Source organism: Lepidochelys olivacea (assembly GCF_965140295.1).
Source record: "Lepidochelys olivacea isolate rLepOli2 genome assembly, chromosome: 10".
In the NCBI taxonomy this organism is placed as follows: Eukaryota; Metazoa; Chordata; order Testudines; family Cheloniidae; genus Lepidochelys; species Lepidochelys olivacea.
The window spans coordinates 77,891,994-77,914,907 of record NC_140420.1 but is presented as its reverse complement, the minus strand read 5'-3'; the positions used below and the strand labels follow the sequence as shown (position 1 = coordinate 77,914,907).

The 22,914-nt window shown below is 44.0% G+C and overlaps 1 protein-coding gene across 2 annotated transcripts; it reads left to right on the top strand.

The window, feature by feature from the left end:
* The first annotated feature begins 489 nt into the window (after nt 1-489).
* SELENOS (selenoprotein S) lies at nt 490-9,104 on the top strand. Of its 2 annotated transcripts, none has more exons than XM_084642517.1 (6): nt 490-682; nt 1,003-1,137; nt 2,789-2,895; nt 4,537-4,626; nt 4,738-4,813; nt 8,190-9,104. In XM_084642517.1, the coding sequence occupies exons 1-6, from the start codon at nt 604-606 to the stop codon at nt 8,270-8,272; spliced, it is 570 nt and encodes a 189-aa protein (XP_084498643.1). In that variant the 5' UTR covers nt 490-603; the 3' UTR covers nt 8,273-9,104. The 2 variants fall into 2 exon arrangements, with proteins under 2 accessions (XP_084498643.1, XP_084498642.1); XM_084642516.1 differs by having other exon boundaries at nt 491-682; nt 4,738-4,816.
* Nucleotides 9,105-22,914: the final 13,810 nt, after the last annotated feature.

Here is a 22,914-nt window from a genome sequence, read left to right as displayed (position 1 = left end):
AGGATCTTCCGAAGTCCAGGACTTGGGCATGCCTTAGAGACGGGGTCTTGGGACCCGTGGGGGCCTCCACCCCCTGCAACCCCTGTGGCAGCTACACCCATCACTCCGGGCAGGGGCAGGGGCAGCTGGAATCCAGGGGAGGATCCTAGGGCAGTCCAGGGAACCTCAGGATTGGTAGATCTGGGCTTCTCAGACTCAGAGCACCTCTAACCTTTGATTGGTCTAGGGCTACCCTCGCTGCGCTTCCTGATTTCTCATCATTGGTCTGAACATCTAACACCCCCCTTCTGATTGGTTTAAGTTTTGGCCTCTTCCTCTATCGTTTGATTGGCCGCAGCTTCGATACCTCTTCTTTTGATTGGTCTCCGCCTCCTTTTTTTTTTTTTTTTTAATACTAACCACCGTCCCCTGATCTTTCCTATATCGCGATTGGCCGTCAGCAGCCGCGCTGCTTTCTGATTGGCGGAGCCTCCCCAGGCCCTGCCTACGTGTCGCCTGGCCCGGGGAAGAGCGCCGGGGGCGGTACCTGCTCCCGGACGTGGCGGTCAGGCGGGCTGGCCCCGTGAATCCGGCTCGCTGTGAGGGGAGGCCGCGGCCGGCGGGATGGAGCTGGGCGGGGGGGCGCCGGGTCCCGGCAGGCCCGTGCTGGAGCAGGAGGGGATCCAGGTCCTGCAGCAGTCGGGTGAGCGGCCGGGGCCCTGGGCTGGGCCGGGGGCGGGCTCGGGGGGTAACGCCCGCCCCGAGGCGGTTGGGGGGGGGTCTGGGGGGGCAGGGTCGCTCGTGAGGGGGCCTGGGCTCTGGGGCTAAGCGCCGACCTGGGGGCTGCCCCCCCCCCCAGCGTGTAGCCTGCCATGGCCCGTGGGGGGGGGGGGGAGGGGGTGACAGGCCCCACAGGAGTGCGGGGGGATGAGCCCCCGCGGATCCTCTTCCCCGGCAGCAAGTGGGAATCCAGGCCCAGCCTTGACACCTCTGGCTTGACGCGTCCCTCTCCTCTTTCCCCAGTGGGCTGGCTGCTGGCCAGCTACGGCTGGTGCATCCTCTTCGGCTGCGTCGCTGTCTACCTCGTTGTCCAGAAGTTGGCTGAAAAGATGAGAGCCCAGAGGAGGAACCGACCCAATGCAGCCGGGGCACCACTTGGTTTGTAAATCTCCGTTGGCTCTGGGGTGGCACGTTCGCTTGCCCTGGTTTAGATCCGTGGTTTAGATCCTTTACGGTGGGTCCTTGGGCGTAATACCTTGGAAGGCTTCCCAAAGTCACAGTTATTGGTAGAAGGTCAGATGTGGAGAGCTTTGTTAAACGCCAGTATGTGACAACGTTCCTGCTGTAAGGATCTTATGAACTAACACAGACGTGATACCCAGGGCAACTTTTCAGGCAGCAAAGGTGCAGAGCCCTCACTGGCGAGGAGGTCAGTGGGGGAAGGCTTAGTGAAAGATGTGGCGTTGAAGACTGGGAAGGCTTTACCAAAGATGGAGGGTGGCCTGAAAGGAGAAGAGAGAAATAAAGGAAGCAGTGAAAAGAGGTGCTGCAGGATAGCATAGGGTTTGGGGATAATGCGTCTTGACTATGATATTGAAAGCAACGCGTTCTGTATAGTGACTTATATGATACCGTGGTGCCAAAATACTTCAGGGTTCATCACCACGGAAGTTGAGCACCCTATAGAATTGCCAGAGAAACTGCAAGATGTTTTTGTTATGCTTTGCAAACCCTCCTGATTAGTATTTGCCTGTCACTTCCTCCTTCTTATTATCCCTTAGCGCCACCCACTTCATAGGTCATGTTTGTGCAAGCTGCCTACGGTGTATGGTATCTTATCTCTTGAACTGTGCCACTAGGTTGTAAATTGTACGCAGTCCAGGCTTTGTTTCAGTTTGAAACCACCTATTGCCTTCCCTTTACATGCTGGCTTTCTTTCATCGGGATAACTGGATGTCACTGTGCAATGAAACTCCACAGGAATCTTTTTTTCTAAAAATCGTGTTCCATTGTTGCAGGCTGCAATGGAAATACTAAGTCACGGGAAAAAATGACATGCCAAAAGCCCAGTATTTTACACAACTACTGCTGAAACTTCTCTATCCAAACAATTATTTATTCATGAATTAATACATATCAACATACAACTCATGCATAGAAAATATGAAACTTCCTTGTATTAATAAGTAGAAAACGCTGAGTAAAATATCTGAGGTTTTTTGGGGTTTTCTGGGGGGAAGTCAACCTTTTCCCCTGTGACACTTACAAAAGGCAGCAGGGAGAGAGGTGGATACAATAGGTGGCCTGTATCAGGCTGTCTGCTTTCTCCTTGGAGAGGAAGGTGTATAATATCTTCATAAATCATGTCTCTGATAGAGCATGTTGGATCTTCCACTTTATTGTTATGATGAGACAAGTAGGAGCAATTGGAGAAGGAATGGGAGGGAGTCTGGGCTGGTTTGTTAATGATTCCTAATAGAAAAAGTTCTGTAGGTAGATGAAAGTGGATTCCCTGCAGGAGTATGGGTAGGTAGTTCTGAAATAATTCTTACCAACCAGTTTCAAACACTAGAATGGCAACTTTAAATTGTTGATGGGTGGGTTAACTGTAATGGGTTAATGATAATTCCAAAAATTCTAAATGTGATCAGCAGTTGGATCAGTATATAAGTTATTGGAAAAGATTAGTTAGAAAGTAAGCTTCAGCTACAGTTTCTTCCAGAGCAACTATAGAGCTGTATGGTTACACTTCTGTATCAAGATTCTTTGAAGATGATCGTTTTGCCAACTTTTTTTCATGATCTCATAGAACCTGATGTGGTGGTGAGACAGCAGGAAGCTCTGGCAGCAGCTCGCTTCAGGATGCAAGAGGAGTTGAATGAACAAGCTGAAAAATACAAAGAAAAGCAAAGACAGGTAATGTGAGGGCCAGGAGGACATTTATTTAACTTCTTAATTCGCAGTCCAGTTTTTGTGTGTGTGGTGGGTGGTTTTTGGGTTGTGTGTTTTTTTTTTTTTTTTTTTTTTTTTGGTACAGAATAGGTTTATACCTGACCAAATTGTAGAAGATCTGTGAACTCCTGGATTTCTTCCATATTCTGTTTGGAACAGAAGGCTTGGAAGATTACCCAAGGCTTAAGGGTCAAATGATGAAGACTGATGTATTCCATTTCTATTACTTCAAAGACTTTTGGCATAAGGAGAATAATTGTCTTAAGCCCAAATGCCGAAGTGCTTGCTTGAGTTGAAGCTTTGATGATCAGTCAAAATCATTAGATCCTGCTAACATGCAGGAAATTCATTCATGCTGGACTGTTTCCACTATTTGTTCTACTCCTTCCTGAAGTAACTGACCTAGTTAATACTTTTTTCTCCTAAAACATACAATAAGAGAAAACTCTATAGGCCTGATTCTTGAAAAAGTCAGACTTGGACTGTGATTGTGCATGCAAACCTGGGTTATGTGTATGCAAAAGGATTCTTCACTGGCTATATTAGCATGCCAGTTAACCACACAATTACACATGGAATTTGTATGCTCAATAGCAGACTTAATTTTTCAGGAAATTGAGTGCCAGTACAACTCCACGAGGCCTTAAAAAGCTGTAGAGTGCAACTTGCACTGATGAGGAATACCACATAATTCAGTGATACTGTCTCCTCTAGGTAACAGCATGGGAAAGCTAATAATCAGAATAGCAGTAATGAACCTCACTAATCCTAGTTCACTTTATTTTCTCCCCGCAGTCAATAGAGATGGTAATATCTCTTCATAAGTAATCTTCAAGTGTCGGAGTCCCTATCAGTGTAGTTAGACTTTAGCTACCAGGATTTCTTCAAATATCAAATGGAAAACTGTGTTCAGGAGGAGGATAGCCATCTTTGAGGAAATCTAACCCAGTGCATTTAGACTGAGAGAGCCTTGCTTTCTTTGACTCTGAGCAAACTAATATACCTCTTTTTCTTTCCCATCCTTAAGAATAAAGGAGTCTGATGTGTTAACCATTAGCCTGTACTGCCTATTCGATAAATTACTTTAAGAAAGATTCTGGTAGCATTTTCATATGCTGATAATTATGTTTATTCCATGTGAAAATATGCTTTATTCTGCTTTTCAGCGTTCCATTTGAACAATGTTTTCTTCCACCAAAAGCCTCTGATATTTTAAATGCCTTCATATCCATGATTTGTAAAGATTTGCTTTCAAGAAGACTTTTTTTTATATATATACTAAAATCTAGTTAGCTCTTTACTTAACATTTAATTTTATTATTTCAATTTGTCTCAGCACATGGAAAAGAGGTGCAGCTATGATTTAAAGTCATATTCTTTCCCATCCCTGTGCAGTGTGGTTGGAAAGACTTAGATATTACTTCTTTAGCTAAGGCAAGGAAAAGTAGGAATTGTATCAGTTTTGTTTGTGTGTTTGGTTTATGATTTTTTTTCTATGCTAAAATGGCAGCACTTTAGCTGTTGGCTTTTTGGGAGTTGTTACAATTAATTATACCGTCAAACAGTGTTACAAATTCTTCTATTTCCGCCCCCACCCCTGCCCAGCTTGAAGAAGAGAAGAGAAGGCAAAAGATAGCAATATGGGAAAGCATGCAAGAAGGAAAAAGCTATAAAGGAAATCTGAAACTGAACCAGGTAACTTTACTCTTCTTAAACTTCACATGTTGCAGCAAATATCTTTAGTTAGATAACTAGCTGAAAACTACAAGTTGACAAGCTCTAAATAATTTTCATTTGTCTGAACAGCAAGAAATAGAATCCACTGCTTCTGCGTCATCAACAGTCCCGAAGCCTAAACCTAACAAAAAGCCTTTGCGAGGAGGTAGTAAGTATGAAACCTGGGTGTCTGTCAGTTATGGAAAATGAAATACTTATTCGGCTAGCTAGATGGTTATTTTATATGTGGGTGATTTTGTGTCTCTTTGTTGAGACAGAGGGTACCCTTGATTCTCGGAACAGCTCATGTCTTGTTGGAGGAGTCTTATATTTGAGCACTGTAGTCAGTACAAAGTCAGTTCAACTTTTGTAGCCACGTTCTGCTAAATGTTACAGAGAAAAATCTCTGGGCCTGTTTGTTTCTGCTGTGGGGAAACCTGACAGTATTACAGCCCCTTGAGAAAACGTTTTAGCATGACTCAGAGATCCAGTAACTCCTCACTTAACCTTGTCCCAGTTAACATTGTTCCGCTGTTGCTGATCTATTAGGGAACAAGCTTGTTTAAAATTGTGCAATGCTCCCTAATAACATTGTTTGTTTGGCAGCTGCTTGCTTTGTCCATTGCTTGCAGGATTCTCTGGACGAACAGCCCCTCCTTGTGGGGATTAGAACCTGAGGGGACCAACAGCTTCCCCTCCGCCCCCCGCCCCCCATCAGCTTCCCTAAATTCCCTGTAAGGTATGTGGCTTGGCAGCTGCCCAGCAGCAGTTCAGGTGCCGCCCTCCCCCAGCTGCAGCTTCCCTAAATTCCCTGTAAGGTATGTGGCTTGGCAGCTGCCCAGCAGCAGTTCAGGTGCCGCCCTCCCCCAGCTGCTCCTGACCTGCCCTCTGCCTTGGAGCTGCTCCCGGGAGCTTCCTGCTTGTGGTGGGAGGAGAGACTGATATCAGGATGTCCCGCTGCTCCTTCCCCCTGCTCCGTACCCCCTCTCCACAAAGCGGAGGAGGAGACAGAGCTTGGCCAGGGGAGGCTTGCTGGAAGCTGTTGCTTCCTGTCTGACCTGGCTGATCTGCTTAAAAGGGCAACGTACTTGAAGTGGGGTCAGCGTACTTAAAGGGGCAGTGCACGTCTCTCTCTCTCTCTCTCTTTCATGCACCCCTCCGCACTTTGGAAAGTCAGCACTTGTGCAGCCATGCCTGTGCCTTCAGGAGGAGGGAGTGAAGTGGTGCCCTCCAGCTGGATAGCGTGGGCTTATCAGCATGTTCAGTTTTTGCAGGGAAGTGTTCGCAGCTATTGCCCTGACTGCATCTGTTGTGTTTCCTCCCTCCTGCCTCAGTCCATGCTGCCTTGTAGAGTGTGAGGCTACATTAACAACAGCGTATTAACCCTTGAGGGCTCAGCTGAGTGCTAGTTCATCATTTAGCAGCAAGGCATTCCCTGGGAAATATCCCACTATCTGACTTCACCACCTCAACCAAGCTTTACAATCATTCATTGCTGCGTACAATATTAAACTGTTTGTTTAAAATTGTTTAAAACTTCTACTGTATGTGTACATAATGTCTTCTGTCTGGTGAAAAAAATTTCCCTGGAACCTAACACCACCACATTAATTCTTATGGGGAAATTGGATTTGCTTAACATCATTTCACATAAAGTCGCATTTTTCAGGAACATAACTACAGCGTTAAGTGAGGAGTTACTGTACTGTCTCCTGATCTTAGAAAATGTAGATTTTGATTAACTTTTTTTTTTTTGGTAACTTCTTTTGGTCTGGGTAAATAAAAGGAGCCCCACAGCATGCTGTCTGGTCTCTGTGTGTATCTCCGAGCCCTGTTTTTTTAGATACGTCTTTTCTGCATTTTGTTTTATTTTACACAAATGTAAGTGTAATTTTAGTTTCATGCAGCATTTCATTTGCCTGACTGCTCAGATGCCACAGTGATTGAACCATGATATCAGTACTATAGATAAAAGCCACACAGCCAGTCTCCCCCCCCCCGCCCCATGTACAATGCACCTACTTTCCCTAATAATAAAGCCCAATTTGGGACCAATATTCTAATTGGTATTGCCATTAGTGATTGTCCAGATGATCCTACCAATGAATGTACCAAAGTAGAAGGAATACACCTTGAGGGTACAGCAGTGAATAGGTTACAATAGCTGCACAAAGAACCTTGTCGCATCTTTAATATGTTTAGTCAATAGTTCATTTTACTATTGAGTTGAAAATCCTACTTGAATGTGAGATTGACTGCCATCAATGCCAAACACGTTGTATGTATCACCTTAACTGATCACTCTTGTTATAGTGTGTATGGTAACACCCATTGTTTCATGTTCTCTGTGTATAAAAAATCGTTCTACTGTGTTTTCCACTGCATGCATCCGATGAAGTGAGCTGTAGCTCACGAAAGCTTATGCTCAAATAAATTGGTTAGTCTCTAAGGTGCCACAAGTACTCCTGTTCTTTTTGCAGATACAGACTAACACGGCTGCTACTCTGGACCGTTGTATGTTGTTTATCATCAGCATACTCTAGTAGTCTGTTACCACGGAATGCCGAGCATTAAAACTGTTATGAACAGGAAATGAGAGAATAACAAAGAATGGGCTGCAGCTAAGCTAAGAAATGTCATAACATCAGTTGGTTCCTTCAGTCATTTCCCTCTCCTGCCACCTATCCTAGCTTCATCCCAGGCAGAATCCATGTTTAAATGACAGATTATGGAATTAGATGGCTGTATTCTGCTCATGAGGTAAACAAGGGTCAGTTGAAGAATCCTGCAGGCTGAATAAAATTCTGAAAACAGAACTTTTAGTTGTTCAGTGAACAAGATAACTTCTGTAATGATGGGGAAAGTCGTCGAGGTTTGAATGGAATAGGTTAATATTGAAAACTGCTCAGTCAGTATAGCAGAGAGTAGTAATCTGTCTGCTGATCGTGTATGGACAAAATAATTAGACAAGAGACATTTGCAAGTTTATATCTTTCCCAAGTGTACCCTTGTAAAAGGTGACTGAATCTGGTGTTTATCACATTGGGAAATCCAACTAAAAATCAGTGTCTGTCTGGTTTATCTTATGAAACGAGAAAGGTAAAATTGCCAAAGCCATGGGGATGAGAGGCCTGCACTTCTCTAACACCAGTAGCATGTCAGAAGTTTACTTCAATGAGGTTACAGAGTTTAACCTCATGGCAAAAAAATGGAGCTTAATGATCTGCAATAATGAATGAGCAGTGCTATGTCTGTGATGCAGACTTTGTTATGTACAGTGTTATCACTGCAAACTGCACATCTCCCTTGTGCATTTTGGAAGTCCTGTGGGTCTTCTGCCACTTAATTTCTCTGTTGGAGTGGGCCAAACTTGTGAAATATGAGTGCTGTACTGTGATATGTAACCTCTTAAAATTGCCAGACTTCAGTTATTGATGACATGGACTGTTGGATTGTGTTACGAAATAAATCCCCTCCTGACTGGGGTTTACCTCTAACTCTCAATTGTCCATGTTTTTACTATCCTTCCTCTGTCGTTGCAGGTTATAATCCTTTGTCTGGAGAAGGCGGTGGAACCTGTGCTTGGAGACCAGGTCGCAGAGGAGGTCCATCTTCAAGTGGATGAGGCTAACCTTACTGGTGTCTAATGACACTAGCAGGCCTAATCTGACCCACTAGTCAACTGCCTGTAGCTTGCATGTCACAGTGACTCTTTTGGGGCTTGGTTTAGTACAGGTGTAGACTTAGAAACAAATGTACATGACACACAGATTTTAATGTGACAGCTAAAAGCCCTGACACATTATCTCACACAGGAAAATGGTTTATCCTTTTTTAACAGACTGAAGACTATACAGGGAACAGAATGTCAATCAACAGTTGTCTTTTGGTTATCTAAAGAAGAAGCATGGTCTATGGCTAAAGCATGTGACTTAGTCACGAAGTCTGGCTTCTATGCCTGGCTGGTCAGGAGACTGCCTGTGTGACCTGAGGCAAGTTCCTTAATGATCTGTGCCTCAGTTTACCCATCTGTAAAATGGGGATGTTACCTTCCTCATGGGGCGGGGGTGGTGCACAAAGGCATATGGGTGACAAAGACCTGTGAGAATAGGGCTTGCCTGTATGATATTTCCATTCTTGGGGGCACTTCAACAAGTCTGACTTAATATTTCTGCTGGTTACTAAGTGCTAAATCTTTCACTGGGTGATTTAGAGCATGGCTCCAAGGGCTCAGATGTCATGGGTTTAGTACAAAAGGCCAATTATTATAGATGAGTCTCTGTGACAAGCTGCATTGAATGATGTTGTCCTTATAAATGGTAAACAAACCAGTGAGGATCACGGATACTAGACAGTAGATGCGGGTTTCTTGCTATCTTTTTTTTTTTATTTCAACAGTTTTGTAAAACAAAACACTGTAAATATTGAATACCATTGGAAATAAATTGTAAACTTAGTATTTGCAATACTGTGGTTTTTACAGCATCTTTTTACATAGGAGGTACCTGTTCTAGTTCAATAAATGTGACTAAAGCAAGATACTTCCTGGATTGTGTGGTTACGTTTTTTGACTACTAATTCAGCATTAATGCTTGGCCTGACATTTTGATGGCGTCCCTCAGTGATTTTTTTTTAACCCTTCTAATTTTCATTGGTGGCTATTTCAATGCCGAATGTCCGTTTTCTAATAAATAAATAAATCTCCTTCAGGCTGAGACCAAAATGCGGAAAATATCAGGCTAGAAACTAAAAGCTTTGGACAGTTACAAATGTTGGAAAATGGGGTAAAACAGATCCTCAGCAATTGAATCTTGTCCAGCCTTTACAATTGGAGAGCTTATGCTGAAAAACATATGGCAAGGGACTTGTGCTTTCAAATGGTTGGAGACGGTCAGTAGCTCTTTCCAGGCTGTAGTCAATGATCTCTGGCTTTTTGGGGTGGTGGAAATATCTTGGGCTGGTTAACTTGAAAACTAACAGACCTTCAAACAGAAGAACAATAATTTATAACTTCTGTGGCTGTGATCCTACAGTGTGATCCATTCATGGTGACCCCTGTGCTGATGACATCAGTGGGAACCTGCATGAGTCTAGTAGGTCCCCAGGCAGGATCAGGTCCTTCATCTGGAGGCCACTAGAGTAATTTCCTGTGTACCATCTTGCTTCTCTTCACCAGAGGCACTGCAGAAATCTTCCAACATGGGCTGGTGGCCTGGCGGTCTTTCATGCTGAATAGCTCAGCTGGATACAGAAGCCTGTCCTGTACCCTGCTGTCGGTCTATGCTGTGTGAAGGGTCCGGAACATTTGTGCTGAAAAGAGTCGACAGTTTGCAAATGAGTTTAACTCCAGCCTGTGTAAATTCTACATGCTCTAAACAGTAAGTGAATAAAGAGTATAGGCTCTTCATCCTTTTTTGGCATATATTCAGCTGTGTGGGTGGACACAGTGTTGATCTAAAGGCAGCTGATTTATAAGTGTCACCCCCTCTTCAGTACTTTTATCAGAAACCTGGGTGGCTTTGGCTAGTCCTTCTTTGTGGATCTTGCAAGATAAAGCATGAAAAGTTCCCATCAAAGGCATATGGCAAGTATCCACACGGCTCTGGTCTCTTTATTTTGAGTTCGTATGTACAGTGTCCTATTTCACTAAACTAGCTTAAAGCCCCTTGCAAAATTGTGCTTCTAAACACACACTTGGAGACTCTTCACTGCTATTTCTGCACGGATATTCCATTTTATGAGTTCACAAATCTTTATAGCGACTACCCCCTACATCTTATGTTCCCAACTTTCAACCGCTGACCATAAATGGACTATTTCAGCCAAGTGTCATTTAATCTTATGAGCTCTAAAGTCCCTAGTCAGAATCTCCCAATGTAGTCTTCTCCTGTTACTTATGTCATTTTGATTTTAACTTGTAAGGGATATATCTAAATGCATTCAGAATGTGCAATGAGAAGGCTGTTAATATACTATCAAAACCATCTTTTCATTTCCTGGCCTCTGTGTGCTTAGATTCATACTCTCAAACGTCCCTGAGTATGTGTGTGCTATGTACTGTAGTGTGAGGCATTTCACTTCTTGGGGCTTTCATTGTTGAATAAAGCAAAGGAAAACGGGAGGCCAGGAAAAGCTCCATTAGTAGATTTTGAAGATCACCTATCATGGGAGTGAATGGGGTGGCAGGGCTGTCTTCAGGCCCCTGTGGTTGAGCATGAGTGTTCCCTAAGGCTGGGTTAACTGGGCAGCAGCATGGGCTTCACGCTGGGATGCTATCTTCACCATAGAAAGCGATGTTTAATTTTGAATGAAAGGTGCAAAATGCCCCAAATGACAAAGATTCTAAAGAGGCAGAATCAAAGGTGAGTGGGGGAGTAGTTCCTTTGCACTCACCTTGTTCCCAGACTCCCAATTTGTTTGTTTGTTTTAAAGGTAGCTTTTTTCCTTAAAAGATCTTTACTGAGTTATATGGATCTTTATTAGGTGCGCCCTGCTCCCTCTGTCAGGACTTCCTTGTTCAGGCCAGGCAGTGGGAATGTGTGTTTCACTGAGCTCCCTGATCATTAGAGCTGGGCAAATGATTATCTTTTGGATGGGGCAGAGAAGATTTGCTTCCATGTCTCCTCCCTTCCAGCCAAGTGCCTTAATCACCAAGCTGAAGGGGAGCTCACTCTGGCACAGTGAATATTTATACAAAATGGAACAGCTTCAACAGGCATGCCTGAGAGTAGCTCACCCTAGAATACCCTTAGCCCAGTGGTCAGGATGCTCACAGGAAAGCTGAATTCAAGTCCCTGCTCCAGAGTGGGGATTCAACCCTGGCTTTCCTGCATCCCAACAAATGCCCTCATCATTGGTTAGAAGGGGAAATGTACCCTCTCACTCTCTCTTTTCTGAAGCTGGCCCAGTCAAAACTAATTGGGTCAAATTCACAAGCAGTTTTCAGGGGTGATCGGAGATGTTCTTTTCTGACAAACTATAAATGTTTTGCCCAGTTCTACTAGTCATGTCAATTTTTGTTCCTTCTTTAGCAACTTAAGAGATGCCCACTGAGGATGGAGTGAGTTTATTTAGTGACTGGTAACTTTCAAAACAAACCAAAACCAAAAAAACCCACCTTAATCCTCAGGTCTGTGAAACATGCCAAAATTGAGTCTTCTTGAATCAGTCATTTTAGAGTTAATAATGAGCGAGTTAAAAATCCTACTCCCTGTTCTCCCCTGCCCCCCCCCCCGGCTTTATATTTGTTTTTGGCTTGCAATTACTCAAACAGCTGGAAGCTTTTTCCCTCAGACATCTAAAAAGCAGATCAGTTCTGGACTGAAAACAAATATGGAAAGTTTTAGCCCAGAGGGAGAGTTATCCAGAACTACAAGTGAGTGAAAATGGGGTTATAACGGAACTGTGGAGTGCCACGCTCCTATTTAAGACAATGTCAAAATTCCAACAAACGGCAATGATACAGGATTGTACCCTACACTCGTTGCCTTCAGCAAACACACCAGTGTTCTCTGGCTTAAAAGCTTATTGCTTAATAACTGCTGTAATTGCACTGTTGTGCATTTACTGGAGATATTTCTCTGGCAGAGATTATACTGTAAAACATTAAGACTGACACTTATTTTGCTAGAACAATACAGAGTTTCTAGTTAACACAAATACTGTTTAAACCTCCAAGCATAAGACACCTTTGGGGTAGAATTTCAAAGACGTAAAGGAGTTAAGTTTGTGCCTTTGAAAATCTCTTTCCAAGGTGTTAGGTGCCTTCGCCCTGATCTACATGTTGGGGGGGGGGGGGAGGAAGGGTCAACCTAAGATACGCAACTTCAGCTACGTGAATAGCGTAGCTGAAGTCGGCGTATCTTAGGTCGACTTACCTGGCCGTGAGGACAGCGGCGAGTCAACCGCTGCCGCTCCCCCGTCAACTCCACTTCCGCCTCTCACGAGCTGGAGTTCTGGAGTCAACGGGGAGCATGTTTGGGGATCGATTTATCGCGTCTAGATGAGATGCGATAAATCGATTCCCCGATAGATCGATCATTACCCGCCAATCCGGGTAGATAGATTGATCACTACCCACCGATACCTGCCCTTAGAAATACAGCTAGACTTGAAAGATATCAGTTTCAACTAAACTTTCATTGGGAAGGTTTCTCAGGCCAAGGATGGAATTGCTGGTTAAAACAGGACAAAGAAACCCATTCCAGAGCGGTCAAGCCATTAGGGCATGTTGGGAAGACCCAGGTTCAAGTCTCTGATAGGCCACGGACTTGAGCCTGGTTTGCCCACTTCCTATCTGAGTGCCCTAACCCCCAGGATATTGGCTGCTCTCTCACATGGGGCTGCTTTGTTTTGGGATTCTTTGCAGAACTATTTGAAAGATCTTGGTTTCATTCCACATTATAATAGAATGAAATGCAGAAACCTCAAACAAATTTTGCATACCTGACTTCTTGTTTTCCAGCCAGCCCTCCACATAAGTAGCTTACCTCTTGCGGTAAAACAAGTTCTGCTGCATTTTCTAGAGTTTTGTCTGGTGTAATTTTGAAGTTCTTGGTGATCTGAGGCTTTCAGTGCTTCCCTTGGTAAATTAGTGTACGGTCTAGTTGATTTTAACCTTAGCCAGTTTTCTGTGATACTCATACGACGTATTCTGTTTCCTGGGAAGAGAACTCCTAGCACTAGTTGGAGCTCATAGTGAAGGGGCTAGCCAGGGGTCAGAAGGAGGGGGAAAGTACTCTATTGAGTTCCACTGAAAGCTAAGCTTTATGCTCTCACAATCTCAAAATACTACTCCTGGAGGATTGTGCAGAGCTCTACAATGGACGAAATCTTCCTCTGTGTAGGAGATCTGCACAAGGCCTCAGCATGGTTTAAGTGGGACCTAATTAGTAGTACATACCCATAGGAGCCCAGCCCCAGGTTTATGTCTACACTGCAGCAGGGAGTGAGCCTCCCAGCGTGGGTAGAACGACTCATGCTCGCTGGGCTCAAGCAAAGCACTTAAAACAGCAGCGCAGACGGTGTGGCTTGAGCTGCAGCTCGGGCTCTCAAGCCCACGCGACCCCTGGATCTGAGCTCAGGTGCCCTGCTAATGTGAGTCTTTCTACCCAGTCTGGGAAGCTCGCTCTCAGCTGTGGTGTAGACGTGTCCTATGCAGAAGGATTTCACCGAATACAATAGTCTCTCTACTTCCCTGCATGTTTTATTAGCAATGAAATGCTTAAGAGGGTTGACTTTTAAATCATTGCTTGGCTTTTTAGTCAACTTCTCCTGGAGATCAATGAGGCATTTCCCACCTGGGTTGTTTCAGGCTGGCTGCACATGACAGCATCATAGAATCATAGAATATCAGGGTTGGAAGGGACCTCAGGAGGCCATCTAGTCCAATCCCCTGCTCGAAGCAGGACCAACACCAACTAAATCATCCCAGCCAAGGCTTTGTCAAGCCTGACCTTAAAAACTTCTAAGGAAGGAGATTCCACCACCTCCCTAGGGAACCCATTCCAGTGCTTCACCATCCTCCTAGTGAAATAGTGTTTCCTGATATCCAACCTTGATCTCCCCCGCTGCAACTTGAGACCATTGCTCCTTGCTCTGTCATCTGCCACCACTGAAAACAGCCCAGCTCCATCCTCTTTGGAACCCCCCTTCAGGTAGATGAAGGCTGCTATCAAATCCCCCCTCACTCTTCTCTTTTGCACACTAAATAAGCCCAGTTCCCTCAGCCTCTCCTCGTAAGTCATGTGCCCCAGCCCCCTAATCATTTTCACTGCCCTCTGCTGGACCCTCTCCAATTTGTCCCCATCCCTTCTGTAGTGGGGGGCCCAAAACTGGACGCAGTACTTCAGATGTGGCCTCACCAGTGCCGAATAGAGAGGAATCAATCTGCTGGCAATGCTCCCACTAATGCAGCCCAATATGCCTTCTTGGCAACAAGGGCACACTGTTGACTCATATCCAGCTTCTCATCCACTGTAACTCCCAGGGTCCTTTTCTGCAGAACTGCCGCTTAGCCAGTCGGTCCCCTCATCAGTCGTCATCCCATTGAATGGTGAAGATGTTGGCTTTGTCTGTGTTAGGAAGTAGCTCCATTTTTGCAGTCGGTTTAGCTGAGGCAGTGCTGTGCAGTTTGTCCTTATCTGCACTTACCACAGTCAGCACCGCTACTGGTGAACAGATCACTGTTAAGCCCTTTCGGAAATGGGGCTGTTTTCAAGTGTAAAAATAGCCTGTTTGCAACCAGATGAGCTGGGGACTTGACTTTCTTTAGAAGAAAAGCTTAGATTTGGGAGTGTGACATGCAATGGAAAAGTACCCTATCGCTGGCTTGGTGTGACCTGACCCACATCCACTTCTGTGGGTGGTGCAGTGCAAGCTTCCAACTAGAGAACTCAGCTGTCCCACACTTGACCACCCCACCACACCTACCGCTTGAGAGTCCCACTCATGAACAGAATGCTTTTGTAACCTGATCAAGGCCCAGATCCTCCAAGGGTAGGAGGTGCCTAACTCCTACTGATTTCAGTACCTTTGAAGATCAGGGCTCAGTGGTCTAGATTAAGGCCCTGCTCAATTCACTCCCCATGGGGACCTACAGGTGGGTTTAAACCTCTGGTTCCTAGCCTCTTCCTGCAAGCACCTGCCATGATGGATTGACAGGTAGGCAGCCCCTATTCGGACTCCTTTTACCATGCCCCCCTCCATCCATGCTCTCTTTTCCTGTGCATTTTTAACATCTGCCTCTGTTTTCCCTCCCTGTTTGTGTCTTGTGGTGACTGCTAACTGCAGGGCACACTGCATGGATTGAGGCCTCCTTTGGTAGCTTTGAGAGGCTGAGTTGCTGAGCTTTACGAGAGCAAAAAGAAGCCTGGGCACTTGGCAGCTGCCTATGCATGTTGCCCAGCGTGTGGGAGTTCCTTGTGTGGCTGGATGCATTAGGGGCTGCTGCTGGAACATGGATTGATGGTGAGTGGTTTTCAGGAGGCCACCAACTGCTTCCTGTAGCTGTAGGAGCTACACTTGGCCTAGGAAGGTGAATCAAGCCTAGGGTCAAAGCTGCTTGCTCCTATTCTCTATCCCACAGCAAAGCCTAAGTAGTCTGGGATTCCCCTACGGGAGAGCCTGCTCCCTGTGTTGGGAAATACCGTTGTAAACCCAGATCCCCAACAGTCAAATGTTAATGGTTTTTATAAGTTGTATTGTGGCAGCAGCCAAAAGGGCTCTCTGAGGTTATGTTGACAGTGGAAATGTTTTACTGCCTTGTGACGTTCTGAAGCTTTGTTTCTGAGACCGCAAATCCTTCTGAAACAGACTGATGCCTGCCCCAGGGGTAAGTTTGAAGGAAAGGTTTAAAAGGAACAGGTTGCTATCAGTTGACTCAAGCTAAGTCCGCTTCACCTCCATTGCTTCCCCTTCTTTCACTACAGACCCCTCTCTTTAGTGATCTCACTCATCGCCATTCCACGAGGACACGGTGCAGATTCCGATTGGCTGCTGACATTTTATGGCGAAAATGAAATGGTTAGTTTTGTGGGGTGTGAAATGTTTTGAGGGCAAATTCTGAGAATTTTCTGTTTCCCTTTTTAAAAGGGAGTGGAGGGGAAATCAGGAACTTGATCTTTGAGAGGTCACTTTGTAAATGTGCTTCCTGTTTTTAGGGCTCTCCTACTGTACGTATGAAAACTAGAGGATGCTGTCAGTGGGAAACATTATTATTTTTTTTATTAGTAGTAGTAACAAAACCTGCATTAAAAGCTGTGACCTGACCATCTTGCTGCTCTAAGTATCTTCTCCTGTAAATCCAGTAATGGCTTTTGTGTTTAACCAGACGTACAAACGCTGTTTGCCTTACTGCTTAGGTATAAAACACCCCAGACACTGTGTCCCCAGCTGTCACTTCTAAAATATATATTTTCCAGACACTTCCAAAAGTTAAATGAGGCTGTTCTGAGAGAAGGATAGCAAAATGTATGAAACAAAGTTTCCTTCTGTGACTGCAAGGTCTGAATCGTTGTAGTGATTAAATGCAGCAGCAGTCTCGTCTTTTCCTGCAGGAAGCCCATGGAGCCCCTGCTGCATTACTACGTTAGACCATAAGAGAGCAGCATTGTTCCAGGTTTATGCCTCAGGCCTAACGTGTATCACCCCTGTGATTCAAATGAAAGGAGAAGCTGGGTTTGATCAGTGTCAGGACCAGGGAAGGCTGAGGAGAAGAGCAGTGAGTGTTGGAAGTCTGGAGGGAGTAGCAGGGTTTCTGCATCACCCAGGAAAACACAGTGGTGCTGGAAATACTGTGACACAGACAAGTATTACGAGTTGCCCCGCTAGATTTTTCTAACTTGACTGTGTTACCCTGAATATGTGAAGTGTGCTCATTTTCCAGGGCCGGAAGAGTTTTAAAGACTTGGGTTTGAACACTGGTTACCAAAGAACTGTAACAATTAGGTTCCTAGAGCAGTTAAAAACTACTCTCTTTCTTTAACTCCATCATTTTAAAAAATAGTAACAAATTTATAAGGCACCATTACATTATTTAAGTGTATATAATATGCTTATCACAGGGTTTTCCACAGGATAAGCGAAAAGAGCAAAATTACCAGCCAATAATGTGTACCAAACAAGTTAACCTTTCTCTGTCAATCATATAGCAGATGCGCTTTCCCTGTGGCTGTCCCACAAACTCCACTCATCCCAAAAGAATGAAATCTCTCTGCTTTATCCATGTACATAAAATATATACAAAGCCTCATTATCGTTCAGGATAATGTTGACCTGCAGCTTGACAACTAGACGTGGATTTAAATTGTGCGTTTGGTCCTAACAAGTGCTCAGTTTTCTACTTGTATCTTTGCTGCTGATGTTTGGGAGAGTGAATGTCCTATTCTGAATGTTCTATACTAGTAGCAATAAGTTGAAGGAGCAAGGACATGTACTTCTCGCAAATCTTGGAAAGTTATCTAAGTTTTCTTTGCAATGATTTCACAAAATCCACATACAGAGTGGAAGGAAAAAGAGTGTGTATCTGTAGTTGTGGGTTTACATAACTATAGTAAAAATGTAATGTGCTTTTTTTTTTTTTTTCAGTGTCAACTAATATAAGATGCAAATGTTAACTAATGTTTATTTGGGTGGCTGCTGTATGAAGTGCGATCATGCAGCATGACCCATTCCCTTCCAATGCCAAGTAATTGTCAGTGTAAACCAAACTATTGTGGTCTGGGTGCAGTATAGTGTGGTGGCAGGAAGGACTAAATTGGAGTTAGTCTGACATCTTGCCTTATGCAGTGCTGTTGTAGTCGTGTTGCCTTCCTTTATCTTTGTTATGGGCAAGAAATCCTATGGGCGTCAATGATTTTAGGCAAGAATCAAGGGTTATAATGAGGTTAAATTATGCATGCAGGGCTTTTCTTAAACTACCAAGGATCAAGTCTGGGATCGTTCCACAGATGATGGTAGGTAATGTGTAATACACTTTATGGCAGTGGATGGGCAACCTGCGGCCCACATATGGCCCATGAGGGTAATCTGATTGCGGGCCATGAGACATTTTTGCACGGCCCCCCACAGCTTCCAGTGGCTGCGGTTCGCCCACCACTGCTTTATGGTGTCTCCAATATCCTAGTGCTATTTCCAAGAGCATTAGTGTGTCCAGTATCCCATAACCTCCCTGTATATAGAAGTGGCTATTTTTACATTTAAACAGAACCTTTCATCCTCAGAGATACCAAAGTTCTCCATGAACTACAAACATACTTCACTACTGAAATGCAGCTACCTCTGCAGTAGCGTAGTGCATTGCACAATGACGAAAGGGAGCCAAAACTTTGGTGAGGGTAGTGTCAGGGCAAATGTATTGTACCCAAGTGTGCTTTGGAGCCCATACTGTTCACAAAGAACAGCGAGGACATTTGTTTTACCTGATAGGCCTCTGCACAGTGAACGTCATGCTATCTGTCGAAGGATGGAAGGCCCCGGTCAGCCCAGTTGGGATTTGAAGCTTAGTTTAATTGACAGCTAAAAGATTTAGCATTTTGTCTAGTAGTGTGTGACTAATATTCTCACACATCAGCCTCTGCTCCTAGTTATGTGAGTGACATGGAATAAATAATGTGAATTTTGAATCTGAATCCTTCCTGTGCGGTTAGATGCCATTCCTGTCTATGCTGGGCCGTGCGGCATGTCCTCTCTCTTGTGAATTACAGGGCTTCAGTTCCATTGGGGGCTTTGGTAATGTCATAAACTGTGAGAGTAAAGCTTACCTCTGCAGAGTCGGGCAATGGAATTGCCGCCTTCTAATTCAGAAAAGGTGCTTGCTTTATTTTCTTGTGTATACAGCGATCCCGCCACAATAAAATCTAGCCAAGAATGCCCTATCTCAGTGATTCTGACCCTTTCCAGACTACTGTACCCCTTTCAGGAGTCTGATTTGTCTCATGTACCCCAAGTTTCACCTCACTTAAAAACTACTTGGTTACAAAACCAGACATAAAAATACAAAAGTCACAGCTCACCATTACTGAAACATTCCTGACGTTCTCATTTTGTCTGTATGGAATTTTAGTTTGTACTGATTTCGCTAGTGCTTTTTATGTAGCCTGTTGTAAAACTAGGCAAATATCTAGATGAGTTGATGTACCCCTGGATGACCTTTGTGTACCCTCAGGGTACACATCTCTGGTTGAGAACCACTGCCCTATCTGACATAAGAAAGGGTGGAATAAATGTAAATCAAACTCTACTTGTTTTAATCCCTGTATTCCTGTTCTCCTGCCGTCTTATAAACTTCATCCTCTCTACATCTGTTGTAAAGTCAAATAGATTTGACGTTTTTATGAGGAGTTTTTTTCCTCTCTGAGAAGAAGCCAGTTGACAACATGTCAGCCCCAGCCCTGTCTTTCATTGCCTTTTATCCGTGCTAACTGCCTTTTCCTTTCAGAAGATTCTTGTGACTCAAAAGCCTGCTGGCTTTCCCTTGAATCAGGAGATTTTTTAATGCCGATTTGGAGCCTGGTTAGAGTGCTCCTATTCCTGCCATTATATATAGACGACCTGCCACACCTCACTTATTTTGAAGGGCGTTGTCCCTCCCTTTGAGTTAATTTTAAGTCAGTGTTCTAAAGTTTCTCTCAAAGGATTTTGCCATGTGTTTTAGGGTCTGATGACACAGTTTTTACACAGGCAAAAAGAAATACCCACCCCACCCCACCCACCACCTGGCTTCAATGGAGTTATTTGAAGAACCATTGAATAAACGCTCAGAAATTTCACTTATTTTGACCAGCACAGTCTGGAGCGAGGCCTTTCTAACTCTCTGCTAGACTTTTTATAATGTCAAAGAAATCGAGGTTTCTGTTCCCCCTTTCAGGCCAAAATGGATAAGAATGTATCCTAACCCCTTGTAAGTGATTAATCCTCTACTAGAAATAATGTCAAATACTGCAAAATGTAATAAAAAGGAATTAACTTATTTTTTTAACCATTTGGAAAGAAGTGATACCACAGCAGATTAAAGGATTTTATTGTCCTAAACAGTGGGTTCAGATTATTTCACTAGAGATAGCTGTCAGTACATGCTGGGTCCCATGCCATGTATCAAGAGAAGAGACTCCAGACAAAAGCTCTTCTTAGGAACTGATATTGTAATAGTAAGCAATGCTTTCACCCTATCCAGAAGGGAGTCATTCTTTCACTTGAACAAACAGATTTCTTTTGATCTGTCTGGGATGGAAAGGTTTCTCTTTTGCAAGCAAAGGGGTCTTGCACAGCATTTTGGGGGAAAAAAATAAAAAAAGGAAAAGTTCAACCTCTTTCTGAGAGGAAACCGCCAATCCGCCTCTTGCTTCAAACTTGTAAAGCTGCTGGGGAATTGTCTGCTTGCTTTATATGGTCTGATCCAGTGCCCATTTAAGTTAATGGAGGGATTCTTACTGACTTCAGTGGGTGCTGGATCAGGCCCTACATAAACTCTTTCCTCTGGTTCCTGTGCCAGACTTGTATCCTATTGTCTTTCATGGGCCTGCATGCTAATGTAGGAGGCATAATCTCACATACTTTTTTCCTGCCCCCTGGCTGACTTTGCTGTCCGGATGCTTCTCACTTTCTCTCTTTTCCTCAGGTTTCAGAGTGGTAGCCATGTTAGTTTCTATCAGCAAAAACAACAAGGAGTCCTTGTGGCACCTTAGAGACTAACAAATTTATGCTTATGCCCAAATAAATTTGTTAGTCTCCAAGGTGCCACAACGACTCCTTGTTGTTTTTTCTCTTTTCCTCAACTGCTTTCCTTTTCTTTCGATGCCAGCCTGGAGTTCTCTCATTCCTGTAATGTTTTTTTTCTTTCTTCTCTCTCTTTCTCCTGTCTTTTGCCCCTGGACTTGTAAACTCAGTTGGAATGAATTAATTGCATCGCTTCCATGTGTAGGGGTAGCCCAAGAGAGAATAATGTCTTCTCTCCTTCCTTTTGCTCACTCGCTTCCTTATGTTTCCACGTTGGATTTACATTTACCCGTGAATTCAAGTTTGCTTCAAAATCTCTTGTCATGAGTGTAAATCCTGGTAACCCCTAGTATTTTGTTTGCTTGTGTATTATGTACAGCCAGTTGTGACAGGGTAGTTTTCTGCAATAACCTTGTCAAACCTTATTGAATTAAGTTTCACTTTATATATCATTGTGGGCCAGGGATTGTATGTCATTCCACGGGGGAGGAGGACCTCAGCTGTCTAGGAACTAAAAACAGTAGGGGGTGTTTAGGTAGGTAGATTCATTCAGGTTGTTGTAACACCTCCAGAGAGAAACCACCACCTGGAGAGGCTCGCATATACTGGTTCAGACAGGATTCTCTAGAGAACCAACAGACAAAGAAAGGACTTTTGGATAAACAGCCTTCTTTCTGACCCAGAAAATGGATAGTACCTTTTGTCCAAAGGGAGGACCGCAGTCCTTAGGGAAGGGTTGGAAAGAGTGAGCCTCTCCAGGATCCTTGTGAAGATTGGGGGGAGGGATGGAGGTGAAGATGGTGTGATCTCTGGGAAGCTTATTAACGTTTACACTCTTTTATTGTTTTAATATGTTTTCTCTGTAATGCTTTCACCTTACAAGTAAATGTGCTTGCTTATAAATGGCTGTGTGGTAACGTATACCTATGAGCAATTATTCTGTTTATAGCCTCTGAGAAGGTGAAGCTGGACTGCTTAGGCTGTCTGACTTGGTAGCGAATTCACAGTATAGGCCATCAGATGCCATCCGATGAAGTGAGCTGTAGCTCACGAAAGCTTATGCTCAAATAAATTGGTTAGTCTCTAAGGTGCCACAAGTACTCCTTTTCTTTTTGCGAATACAGACTAACACGGCTGCTACTCTGAAACCTTTCTCCTTATGTTATGCACGTTTTTTTCTATGTTGTTTAGGAGGAAATCTTACTAGTGTCCCCTCAGATTAACAATTTTTGATCTTAATAAGGACTAGGAAAATGGCCAGTTGTGGGTAATTTTTTTTTAATGAATAAATAAATACAATTTTTTTTATGTTTTATTCCTGCTCCTGATTGGCTTCCCTTTCACATGTTTCTTGTGCCTTTGGATTGTGAACTCCTTGGCACAGGCACTAATCTCACTACGTGTTTGGAAAGCAACTAGCTCCTAGCACATTGTGGTTGGCACCATAACATACATTTAAAAAACAGTCATGGGAAAGCCTGGCATTTAAAGAGGCAAACTTGTTCTGGAAATGGCAGAAACCACACAGCAATAAGGGCAGGATCAATGGGCTGCAGCAGATATGTTGCAGTAAAAGGAAATGCTGTATTAATGCCATGCCATGTCTTTGCAACTGCAGGGTATCTTGGGGCCATAGCAATCTAATCCAGGCTAAAAAACTTTTATGAGTTAAATGGAGACAGAGTGTAGGAAAGCGGTGCAGGCACAGAAAAGCCTGGCTAAGGCTACGTCTAGACTAGGGAATTTTACCAAACAATTTACATGGGCTCATCTGTACCAGTGTTGACACCCATTGTAGATCTAATAAAGAAATGGGCCCAATGGGTCCAGTAGGTTTAAAAAGTATGGTGGAAAAAATTGAAGGACACTTGTCTACATTAGGTGTGTTTTTCCCAAACAGTAGGTCCTGCCCCACCAGTGGGCTGCAGGAAGTTTCTAGAGGGGTTGCCACATCCAGGGGCAGGTTAACCCATCACTGGACTCTAACCTAGGCTAACATATACTTCTACCATGTTTGGGCCAAACCTGAGTAGAGCTGCGACCCAATGCCTG